Source organism: Pongo abelii, chromosome 14 (assembly GCF_028885655.2).
Source record: "Pongo abelii isolate AG06213 chromosome 14, NHGRI_mPonAbe1-v2.0_pri, whole genome shotgun sequence".
Lineage (NCBI taxonomy): Eukaryota > Metazoa > Chordata > Mammalia > Primates > Hominidae > Pongo > Pongo abelii.
Window position 1 is genome coordinate 80,995,678 of NC_071999.2, and position 13,267 is coordinate 81,008,944.

At 36.0% G+C, this 13,267-nt stretch overlaps 1 protein-coding gene across 3 annotated transcripts in view; it reads right to left on the minus strand.

Moving 5' to 3' along the window:
* Positions 1–204: 204 nt before the first annotated feature.
* TBC1D4 (TBC1 domain family member 4) overlaps positions 205–13,267 on the minus strand; it is a 197,227-nt gene continuing 184,164 nt past the window's right edge. For all 3 annotated transcript variants that reach the window (XM_024230995.3, XM_054529113.2, XM_024230996.3), the window contains 4 exons: positions 10,456–10,615; positions 7,656–7,825; positions 4,499–4,675; positions 205–2,554 (listed from right to left, as the gene is read on the minus strand). In XM_024230995.3, coding sequence (XP_024086763.1) covers positions 2,321–2,554; positions 4,499–4,675; positions 7,656–7,825; positions 10,456–10,615 — 741 coding nt within the window. In that variant the 3' untranslated portion in view covers positions 205–2,320. The remainder of the gene's footprint in view (positions 2,555–4,498; positions 4,676–7,655; positions 7,826–10,455; positions 10,616–13,267) is intronic.

Below are 13,267 nucleotides of genomic sequence, written 5' to 3' on the forward strand. Positions count from 1 at the left end.
ATAGGGTTTGCGCTCCTATGAGAATCTAATGCCGTGGCTGATCTGACAGGAGTCAGAGCTCAGGCAGTCATGCTTGCTCGCATGCCCACGACTGCTGTGCAGCCTGGTTCATAACAGGCCATAGACAGGTACCCAGGGACCCCTGCAGTAAAAGACTCTAACCAAGAGCTTCTTCTCTCCCGAAAAGTAACAGTATATGTCAAGAAAGCTGCAGCAATATATTTATTGCAAAGGAACTAGACATTACATTAACCTGATGAAGATGTAACAACGCATGAAGCATAAGTGGTGCAACATTTTTTAAAAATCACAAATGAAAAAGAAAATTCATTTTCAAAAGAAAATATTGTATCCAAGTCAGCTTAATCTCTGAACACCATAATATAACTCTTAATGTTGATTCTAAACATCCAGGATAAAGTTTACTTTAAACTAAATAACAGAAAGAAAAGGTTTCTTTCCAAACTTTCCCAACAGATTCCTTGGCTACCATCTGTGTATCACATCCATAAAGTAATTTTCATCAACAGACAGTAAAAAGAAAAAACCCCTCCTACAAATAGAGAAATTCTCAGGAAATCAAAGCAACAAATCAATTAGTAGCTCCCAATTGAATGGGGCAGACAGAATCAGCATTTTCTAGAACTTAGAAGTTACATTAACTTTATTAATAAGATTTTGTCTTTTAAGAAACTGTCTGGATTCAAGGGCACACTGAGCTATAACAAGTCATTATATACACACTGGGTAACAGTGTAGAGAGGGTTTCAGATGTTTGTCATCTGTTCATCAACGTTTTCTGAAACCCCTAGAGCTTTACTATTCTACTCTATAATAAATTTTCACTGTGTATAACAAACTCCCTTTGAAGAAAATTACCCCAGATAATCCATCTGTGAAAATACAAGTACTGCAAAAAGCAGTGACGATAAATACTTTTTGGAAAGGCAAAAATGCTGCATCAACTTTCAGAGGCACTATCATAGAATCATCTCTGAAAAAGAGAACTGCAAATGTACTTTGAAAATTACTTTCCTTGCCTATACCCAGCATGCGTGAATGTCATCTAACAAGTTATTTGTAGGCTGAGGAAGTGAAGAGTTGAAATGCAGAATTGCAGGTTTTAGTTGAGCTGGTACCACTGGTACCACTTTCTTTTTCACTTCCAATGGATTTCAACAGTTTGTTCCTAAACATTTCACAGTTCTCAAAACTTTTCACATAAAAGGGGAAGATTATTAAAGCTTATTAGATTCTGTCAATTGGTCAAAAGAAAAAATGTATTTCAAACACAGCTTGTCATCTTTGGAAAAAATCAATCATAATTACATTTCCATACACTGAATTTAAGGTAGAGAGACCTAAATTACGAGCACTCACAATTTGGTGGGAAAATGGCAAATCCTTGTCATTTGGTGACTGTGGCACCAAATAAAGAGGAATTCATACACAACTGAATGAGTTATTTAAATTCAAAAAGCAGAAAGCTAATCTAGACATTTTATGTCCTAAATTAAATTTTTCAGGTGTGATATTTTTAGTTTGAGTAATAATGCTGGTCTAGTTTGCTAAAAAATTAGCGACATTCTCCTTTACCTTAAGCTGCGTAGACTCAGCCACAATGTCCTACTGTCTCTTTAGGTGTGTTTAAAGTAATGCCTAACCAGACTCATAATGCATGTAGATGCAACATGCTAGTTGGCACAAAGCAGGCAGGGAGAAATGACCCTACCTTCCCAAAAAACTCACAGGAGCATGACTAGTAATCATTTTCCTCATATAGACAATGTCAGTAGATATTAAGACAGATACACATAAAGTTCATAAATGTTTCCACCTTTTCACCATTGAGTGAAACATGCTGTTCTTTGGAGAAAAAAATACATTCATTTTTTTTCAAGTATATTGCAATATACAAAGATGCTCTGGCTTTGTTTCACTATAAAGACAAAAAGATTTCACATATGTCCAAGGGAAATTTCAGTTTACCTTTCCTTTGGTGTGGATTTCATGAAGTTCTGACTAAAAAAATTAATCTAAATATACATCTACTCATTTTATCTGAAAGCATGAACTATGTTCATTTTATATATATATTTATATGTACATAGCAACAACAAAAACCAGTCTACATATGTCCAGTGGCTTAGGATTGGCATGCTCTGATGAGCACGAGGTCCACCTGCTGTGACTAGGGGCTCAGCACCAGTATTAGGTGTTTCCATCAGTTTCAGGGTCCAGCCTTGGGCCAGCGGCATGCAGGCTCTTCCTCTCTGTAGTATTCTAAGGAGCACTTTCTGCTGAGGCCGCACCTCTTCAATTATGGCTTATTTCCTATCTTGGCTTTGTTGTTAGGGTTGCAGTTTAGGTCTCTCAGCAACAGTTCACAATTGGCTAGAGCATCCGCGGGCAGCAGCTTCCGGAGTTGCTCCACTGTCTTTTGATAAGCGATTTTTTCTTGTTCCAGGGTCCGGATTAAAGACTTCATTTTGGTCTCTCTCGTCAAAAGATTTTCCAGGTTTGATTCCAAGGCCTGGATTTTAGCATGAGCTACCTGTTTGGGGGAAAAAAAATCCTCCAAATCAAAAATTTGATTTGGAATCAAATGTCTTGCTAAAGTCATGATTCATTATAGTAGCAGCCAGTCCTTACACATATTAACCAATTACTTCAAATTACTTAATAAAATATTATGTGAAGCAAATACTCTGAAAACCTACAGGAAACGATGATTTATTAGGTTTCACAAAGAAGTAACTATGGAACTACCATGATTCATCTCTTCTCACTGAATACACTAATAATTCAATACTAAATAACCCCCCTCACGAACAGTAGGAATCCTTATTCTACACCCACTGGTGTTCCCCTGAGTGAGTGGGATCTGGCCTGGCTGAAGGAGAAACAGGAGATTCCTGACACTATCTTGCAGTGCTAAAAGAGATTTTCCTTCTCTGACTGAAATATGGCGTTCTCTAAACATACACTTGGGCTTTCATCAGTATTTATAGATGTGAGGGGTGGCCAAGTAACTGATGATGACTACACTGAACTGTCAGGGAAAAAGTCTACAACGGTTCAGAAGAATCACTATAAAACAGGTACAAACCCACCTTCCCTAATAAGGGCAAATAATTAATCACCATTGAAATATCCAACTAAAAATGGACAATATACTAACCATTTATTTTTCTTTTTGAAAATAGAGTATGTTGCCCTTTTTTGAATAGAAAAAAAGATTTAAATTTTCTATGAGCTAGAGCCAATGTAAGACAAAGCGAAGGAAGTTTAGTGTTCCCATTCTTGGGAAGCAACTACTTTAGAGATCCCTCATTTCTAACCTGTCTCTCCTGACTGGTCTGGACAGGGGACTCACCATATAGAAGCAGAGTTTTAGTGTTTTCCAGTTTGTAGCCAGGTGCAGTGTTGGGGAAATGGAGAGGAGGAGTAAGTGGAAACCTAGGAGCCATTAGGCACTGAAACTCCCCTGAAGTCATCTCCCCTGAAGACTTCAGAAGGGTCACCTGCTAGCCTCCCTCCCGTGATCACTCTTAAGCCCCTCCCCTCAGGGCATGGCTACACAGCACACATCATACAAGTTGCAAATACAGAATATTACTTTATAATAAATTGCTTATTGCATGTATAAGTGTGAGCTTAGAGACAGATATATAGTATTTCATATTCTCAAATAATTGTGAACTCCCTGATGGCAGGAATGATGTATTAATATTACATGTAATATTTGCATGTAATTCAATTTACCTAGATATGTCTCCCTCTCTTTCAATTTCCATTTTAGTCTAGACAACCCTCATCATCCGCAACAGATTTTCACAAGTGACTTCTAGCAGGTCTCCTTACCTTCTCTCCCATCTCAATCTGTCCTCGTCAAGGTTCCCAGACTGATCTTTCTACAGCATGGCCCAAAACCTTTGAGAGATTTCCCTCTTGACAGGATTAAAGCCATGTTCTTTGGCTTGACACTGAAAGTCACTTACAATTCTGCCTCTATCATATTTACCCTACCTCTCCCCAACATCTGTCTTAAATTGGCACCAGGCTAACTCTGCTGCTCTGCCATGTCCTCCTTATTGATGCCACCCTCCTACCCAGCCTGACTTAAAGACCCTCCTCACTCATTTTTTCCACCAACCTTCCAGATTCCAGCTCAAGCCCAGGTCCTTCACAACTTCATCAATTTCCTACATTCAATTCTTCCTCCCTTTAACTTAACTAAATATCTATAACATGCAACAGGTATTTAAGCAGATTCCACTTTGAACTGCCATTTAGCTATTTTGTGAGGGTGCATTTTTTCCAAGTAATGTTTAATTTAACATGTCATTTGTAGCCCCAGAGCACTTGGACAGTCTGATACATGGGCTCTTGGTTAGCAATGGTTCATTCCACACACATATCCCTTTCATTCCTGAGGTAGTTCTGGGCATGCAGGAGGGATTAAAGTACTTCTTTGCTCAAATCTTTATTTCTTTACCTGTAATTTTTCCAGGAGGTCCATGTTTTGTCTTTTCAGTTGGCTATTGGCCCTCTCCAGCTTCTCCAAAGGTTCACTATCCTCACAGGAATATGAATATTCCTGAAGCTCATCCTGTAGCACATGATATTCCACCTCATAGGCATGCAACTGCTTAGAAATATCCATCTCAAAAACCTGCCATGAAAGTATCATGGGTTAGGCTAGCCCTTGATATGTATAACAAGATACAGCCTGTTTATCTTGGTATATTTCATGTATATTTCCAAATACTTAGTAATGAAGAACATTAAAGCATAAAAAAGGAAAAAAAAGTGTAACTGTCAATACAAGAATAAATTAGATATAGCTTACACTGTCAACATAAAAACAGCTCTTTCTGTGAAAGAAGAAATTTTTTCTTTAAAAACAGGACAGATTATTTCTATGCAATTGAAACATTCTCATGAAGCCAAGTCACTAGAACAAACTAATGTCCAAGTGTATTTTGCATCATAATCTAGTAACTGTCTCCCAAAATGTAGTATACTAGACAAACAACATTAGTTATTGAGTGATTATTATGTTAAAGATAATCTCTGCTGATCAGTAAGCAAAATTGCATAGGGTACTACTGTAATAAAGCAACCAAAAGCATTTCTAATTTATTTGCCAATGGAGCAGAAAGATCTTAATAAAATTTTTCATCCATTTGCTATTCCCTGTAAGCCTCTTAAGAGTCATTTACATATTGTACCGCACAGAGAATCCTCAAAATTGCACACTGTGAGCACTGTCCAGGGCTATAAGGTTTAATTAGGGCTGCTACTGCTCTCCCATATCACCACTAAATAGGAAGGTCGTTTGCTTTGAAGCTAGATGACAGTTACTCCAAACTTCCTAAGGGGAAAGAGAGACAACAGCTGCTATTCAAGCAATGGTGTCTATACTAACACTGAGAAGAGAAAAGAAACCACAAAAAACCTGACTTACTCTACTACTTACTACTAGAGATACTCAAACATTCGAATTTTAATAAGAGAATTTCTAGACTAACTGGTTATCCTCAAATAACCATCATCTTTTCCTTACTTAGTGGGTATGGATACAATGGATTATTACACAACCATTAAAAATGATAATATGGATTTATATTTACTGGAAAAAAATCTACTCTATATATCTTTAATTATAAATCAGGTTCCACAATAGTATATATAGTATGATTTCATTTATGCACAACTTTATACATTTTTATATGTATATATAAGCAAAGAAACATGTAATAGAAAGTTTCAAAGGTTATCTCTAGATGTTGAGATTTATAGTTACTTTTATTTTCTTCTTTGTGATTTTCTGCATTATTTGCATTTTTTTCCAGTGTCCATAAATAAAGTTCATCAAAGTCTCCCTTAATATCAGTATTTCATTCCACAGTACTCAACTCTAATTGTTAGGAAATTCTCTTTAATATCAAGTTCAAATTTACCTGCCTATAAATCCTACCCATTAATCCTAATAGTAATCTGTAAAGCCAGGCAATTTCCTCATTAATTTTAGAAGGGAGGTGATATCTGATTTCAAATCTCTAAAAGCATAATATCTGATTCCAGTCAAGAAAGATATTTCTGAAAAATTTATAAACAAGTGAATATATAAATAAAAGCTATACTTTTCAGCTTAGAGAGCATTTTAACAAATACAAATTATTTATAGATATTTGTGATTTAGATTCCATGTAATGGAAATACAATTTTATATATATTAATATAATAAGAGTTCATATTTTAGTATGAATTACAGGGTACAAAATACTTTAACATATTGGTTATATTTGCTCCTAAAATAATACAAAACTATAATAGAATCTACTTTTGTTATTCCCATTTTTCAGAGGAAGAGGTTGAGACTCAGAGAGGTTGTAACTTGCCCACAGGCACACAGCTAGTAAATGGCTGGGCACCAGAACAAGGTTCCGAACTCCCTTTCTCTAAACCCTATTGTCTTCCTGCCATCAAAAGCGCCTTCAGGAAAGTGGTAAACTTTATCAATGCTCATAAAGCATAATTGTCAAATCCATCTATCTGCTCTTAAGCTTGTCCACTGCAACTGAACAGCAGCAATATATAGCTACCACTCACCTGGTCCCTATGAAGAGTCAAGGACTACACATATGGTGTGCAGATGCCTCTCAATTTGCTTCTCAGATCAATTCTCTGCCCTCACCCATTCTATTGTACCCTGGCAGGTAGACAGTTCCCCACACTTACTTTCTGGCTGGCTTCTGGTTCAGTTTGGCAAACAGAAGATGCCAGCACAAGATCAGAAGGGGCAGGAGAAAAGGGTTGGGTATTTCTTCCCTGATCCTTCTCTGCCTAGTTCAACAAGACCACAACAACCAGCACAGAACCCTCCTCCACAGTTCCAGCTCTCCCTGGGCCTAGTAACACCATTATATCCTCCACTTAGCCCCTCTGCAGCAGGGGTTTGAACAGTTTCCCTATGTTACTAGTCCCTTGGCACCTGGACATCTGTGTTGGATTCCCTTAGGCCTACCCACACCTTTATAGATGGTTCCTTCATTTGAATCATCGGAGGAAGAATGTTTCCTGTAGGGACAAAGACTGACAGACCAAGTCTCCTCACTGAAGCTTCATAAAACCTCTCAGATCAGTATCATCCCATTCTGGAACTTGTCCAGTACTGTTCCGTTCTGGACAACCAGGGTTTGGATGATTAGGCTGATGTGCGCAAGCCAAACAACCAATTAAAGAGCCAGAAGTAGATGCAAACCCAATACCTTCTAATTCCAAAGCCTGTACTCTTGCCACGTGTCCTCTTCATGTATTTTACAAAATAATTAACAATACAACAAAGGCAAGAGGATCTGATTTTATTCTCAGGCCTTCCTGACTCTGTCAGTTCTATCTTCAGTTTTAGCATTGGTTTAAACTGAAAGGATTCCTGAAAAACTCATTATGTAGCACTAAACAGCATATTCTGTGCATAGCCAGATAGACAATGTCACAGTGTAGAAATTTCACAATAGTCCCCTTTCTAAATAAAATGTATCTGATGAAAATACCTGTCAAGCAAAGCTACATTTTTATGCTAAAGCATTTAATATATATTCAGTAGAGAAAACTGCTATATAATACTATTAGCATTTAAATCATACCTGGGTAATAATTTTTTCCATTTCAGAGGTATTCATATCAGGTAGCGTGTTTTTAAGAAACTCAACAATATTTTCGAAGCTCTCACATTCCATTATAAGTGTCTCTTGGCTGCTCAGTAGGCTGAGTGCAACCTTGAATATAACTTCAGTTCCCTGAAGAAAAATAATATCTAAAAGAAGAGATATAATTTTCATGATCAAAATTATGCATCCACTCTTGTAAAAAGCATGCTATTTGTGCTAAAGGTTTTTGTTTACTTGTTTTATGTATTTTGCAAAAGAAAACTGGTCAAAAGCATGTAGCTTTTTTTAAAACAATATAACTAAACATATAGGAGATGTTTTAATATTCCTCTTAAGAATCTCAGATAAAGCCAGGGTAAAAAATGTTTTAATATTCCTCTTAAGAATCTCAGATAAAGCCAGGGTAAAAAAGGACAAAGTGTATATCTGTCCATGAACTATTTGTAATTTTTAATGCCAAATTTAATGGAGACTAGGTAAACCTCAAGGACAGTTATTCAACTGATATTTAGATTTTTCTTCACAACAGGAATACAAAAACAAATTAACATAACCAATGAGTACTATTCAAACTCTCATTACCATAATAAAAAGTAAATGAACCAGCTATGTAATTAAATCTATACCACACCAGGAAATTAAAAAAAAAAACACTTTAAAAGAAAAATTAAAACAAATGAAAAACATACAACCTCAATCAGGAGAGAAATATAAGAGCTACTCTAACTCTAAGCCCTGCTTTCCTACAAATACAAACATGCAATACTTTTGAAAAGTATCAAGTACTAGTCTGGGCGTGTTGGCTCACATCTGTAAACCCAATAATTTGGAAGGCTGAGGCGGGTGGATGGCTTGAGGCTAGGAGTTCGAGACCAGCCTGGTCAACATGGTGAAAACCCATCTCTACGAAAAATACAAAAATTAGCCTAGTGTGGTGGCACACGCCTGTAGTCTTAGCTACTCGGGAGGCTGAGGCAGGAGAATCGCTTGAACCCAGGAGGCACAGGTTGCATTGAACTGATATTGTGCCCTGTACTCCAGCCTAGGCAATAGAGCAAGACTCAGTCTCAGAAAAATAAAAAAAGAAATAAATAAAAGTATCAAGTACTTAGTACTTTTTTATGAAAGTTTCTCTCAATCTATGTCATTCTTTAATCGATAATATACAACAGGGAGTCTTTAATGAAGAGGGAACCATAGAATCATTATTTCAAACATAGTAATTCTTCTTGCTCATGCACCTTTCCATTTCCTGCCAATCTCTATTCTTTTATAAATTCAAAGAAGAGAGTTGAACAGCTATTGTATAGCCAACAGCATCATTTGTATTCTCATAACAAAAAACTGATACTGAGGACATTTGTTTCTTGAACTCTTGATATCAAGCTTCCAAGGGTAAGTCAAAGAGAGGTGCCCTGAAACATCATTTTGATTTGATAGACTATTCTCTGGGAAGAAAAACGTATATAAACAAAAGGATTTATAGAATACCCATTAATAGGAACCCAAGCTCCAGAGAAAATGTCACTGTAGAAAAGCAATAGTGTATATTCAATAAACAAGAGAAATCTGGTGAACATTTGATTCAGCGCATTTTCACTTTACTCTTTTGCTGCATTTTATAAATTGTAGTAACACTAATGCAGTGTTTAACTTTTAAACCACAGCCCTCAATAAGAAAGATATAATATGTTGTAATCTGGTATATATATACATTACACATATATCCTCAAAGCAAATTTCTCCAAACAACATATTTCCTTACTATTTGTAATATTCCCTAATATCTTCACCGAATGCTGTTTCATTTTTCAAACACTGGCAATGACCTACAATGGCACCAATACAATTTGACAACAAGCTACAATTTAACAGAAGTGCAGTTGTGAGTGAATACTGACTGCTTTGCCCATGTCTACTAAATAGATGATCAGAACATAAAAATTAAGGGAGCCCTTTCTAAGGCTACTGAGGTCCTAAACAACATCATTAGAACAAACCTCTGATGAAGAGTTGGTTGTTATTGTTGTTGTTGTTTTAATTTTTGCTTTTAAATAACAGACTTAGACTCTAAGTATAAAGACTTGTGAATAGATTTAAGGGCCTCCAAAGGGGACATAAACCATGTTACACTCTCTTTTTATTCCCAATGCCAAACACTGTGCTTAGAGCAAGGCAGTTACTCAGTAACTTGCCCTGAGCTCTACTGACTGTACTTAGTGTTTTCCCTGAGCCACCAGTCTTAGAGACTGTCCCCCAGCACTGCATTGGCATGAAAGAAGAGTCACATGAGCAATGAAACAGGATGTAAAGTTATTCTGTTAACAACAAAAAGTCAGATTAAGAAATGCCATTAGAAACAACATTGATACAGTTAAGAACATATTTCTCTGTGTTTTGAATGCAAGATGAAGAAGACAATGGGGGTAGAAACATGTATATAAAAATCTGGAAAATTATACAGAGTCTGTCCCTAGTCCAGATTTTAGGAGTATACTCTCTGATTTTTAGGCACAAATGAAAATAAGAGCTCCATTACAGCTGACTCAAATACAAGAGCCCAATTCCTTTTTCCCTTTTAATTTCAATTTTATGTAAGACAAGTATGATTTTAAGTTACTGTCAGAATAGAGCCAGGCACATTTATTAAATTCCATTAGCAATTTGCTATTCTGTATAACACATGATAAACAATAGGGGCATCATATGGCTAGAAGTAGAAGTATAGTCCTTGGAATAAATAACACTGTTCCATTTAATTACAGGCATCTCTTACCAAAAACTCTGGCTACAAATCCTAATGAAAATTGAGAGGCAAACAATGTGAGGAACCAGGGGGCAGCATAAAGACTGGGGCTGATTTCATTTTCTTCAAGGTGATTGTAGAGATCTCTGTGATAGTCATGAAGGAGCCTGGACAGCTGGTACATTTGGATCTAAAGTTAATTTGGAGAAGAAAAAAAATATTATGCGTTTATCTGCATGTGTATCAAATACACTGATTTTAATTTTATTCTAATATTTAATAACAAATTCACATATATAAGTAGTATTACTTTATTTTTATGATTTCAAAGTTGATACTAAAATCTAAGTTCACTTAACTGAATTCATAAAGAAAGTCACTGAAAGTCTATCTAAGAAGAGTGAGCAAGTTTCTCTATCACGTGTGTTTGAGCATCACATACATACATAGAAATGGAATTTTTTCTTCTGTAGGGAGGCATTGCTTTTGGAACCTAATGAGAACAGTCTGGGCTCAGGAACCTCATAGAAAATCCCTTCTAATTTCAGACTAATTCCAGAAAAGCCTCCGTTCTAAAGAATCTACCATGTTCAGTGCAGAAGCTTATTTCTATTTACTGAGACCAGCATGTGATTTATGAAAGAGTTCTGGCTCGCCAGACAATCTGCACTGCTAGGATAGAATTAAAGGTTAGAATGTTACAGGGCCAGAAGCTTGAGATTTATTTCTAATATTCAAGTTATTCCAGCAGCATATTTTTCATGACAAACGGGATTAAGGCAAAAAGTGCAGTTGTTTCTGAATGTTTCTAGAACTAAAAGAAAAAATTATTTCATTTGGCTACTGAGTTGGTTCCTGGCATTTCAGAAAACATCATAAAGACAGCATACAGAAACTTTTAAACTCATATCTGTGATACTACAGATAAAGCAGTAGTAAGTAACAAATTCATGATTTGTGTTTTAATTTAAATTTTTATCCACACAGTTAAGAGGTAAGTGATGGTTCCCTGATCAGTTATACTGGCTTGACATTTTGGTGTAAAAATGTATAAAATGTTTTATTAAATCTAGCAGAACTTCTTTCACTAGAAGAAATTATTAAAACATCACTCTTAAATAGCTCTATGATAATACATAAAAATAACCAATTATGTTGTGAATTCAACAATTATTTCTAGAGTACAGAACTAAAAATCAACAGACTCCTTTGGAAAAAAATCAAAAACTATGCATAAATACAAAAAATTGTTTGTTCAATCCTTATCCACAACAAATATCTTTAGAAACTCTGTTTCCACACAAACTGTAAATAAAAGGGAATTAAAGAGCCACAGGAAGTCATACTATAAAATAAGAAGCTTAGCTGGAGTCAAACAGAAAGTTTTTTTTTAACGAGATTATTATCTCAAAAAGTCATGTTGAAAAAAAACATACATTTCCTTTAGACCATTTACATCATAGAAACCAGAAATTCTGAGCATCTATCAACAAAAGAATTAGTATTTTGGTAAGCACAAAAATCAAAAAAGTCTAATTAGCAGCATAAAAAGAAAGCACGTCATCAAAAGCACACTGTTCTTGTTCACTTGTGATTATAAAAAGAAGCAATACTTCAACATTTAATTTTTTTTAAGAGAATCTTATTTCCCACCTACTCTGCCGCACATTCTCAAATTGGGGTTAAGAGAGTTTCTTCCATCAAGGGATATTTGGGCAAATAAGAACACAATTCAGGCTTCCTTCAAAGAAAGCTTTAATGATAAAATTCTATTTGCCAAGAACAAATAATTCTTCAATTCCACCTTACAGATACCAAGGCAAACCTGCAGATTAAAGAGGTGAACTGGAGAAGGAAAGATGCAGAGAGAGAGATTACAGGTAGGGGAGAGAAGATGAAAAAAAAGTAGAGACCAAAAACTTCAGAGGAAAAGATGTAATGTCTTTATGCTTAGCACGGAAAGCAGCAGAAACAAACGTGACAAGATACAGGTATTTAAAGTTGAAAAAGACCTCAACCCCCACATTTTACAGATAAGGTAACTGAAGCAAGATTTTACACATTTTACAGATAAGGTAACTGAAGCCTGGAGCACCCAAGCCACCAAGAGAAGCAAGAAATCAGAAATCCTGTGGAGTGAGTCCAAACCCACTGCAAGATGCATTTAAGCACACTTCTCAACATCCTATTGGCTAGACCCAAAACAGTACCTCCCGGCTCTAGAAACTGGAAAAGTGTTATATCTTATTTTAAAATGCAAAAGGACCTATTCTCCTAGAATAAAGTCCCCAATACTGTGGCCCACAGCAATGATGTCACCAAAGATTTTTAAACGTCCGCATTTTCAAAATTATAGACATAAAATATTTCTTGGTACTTATAGGCCATATTAAATGAACGTATAAATCCAATTTACATGAATTTTTGTAACGTCAAATTGATGAATAATTTTTAAGTTGAAATATCATTGTATTTTTAAACTGATAGCTATTATCTTTTTATTTGTGGACCCGGATCAAACACTACTCACAGGTACTTCCCTGTATCTTTGAAATTCTACTAATAGCTACCAAACCATTGTTTCTGAAAATCAGAATTATTGAATTCCTTACAAGACCATCTGATTCCTATCTGATATTAAGATACAGGTGACCAGGCACAGTGGGTCACGCCTGTAATCCCAGCATTTTGGGAGGTCAAGGCAGGTGGATCACTTGAGGTCCGGAAGTTTGAGACCAGCCTGCCCAACACAGTGAAACCCCATCTCTACTAAAAATACAAAAAAATTAGCAGGGTGTGGTAGTGCATGCCTGTAATCCCAGCTACTCGGGAGGCTGAGGCA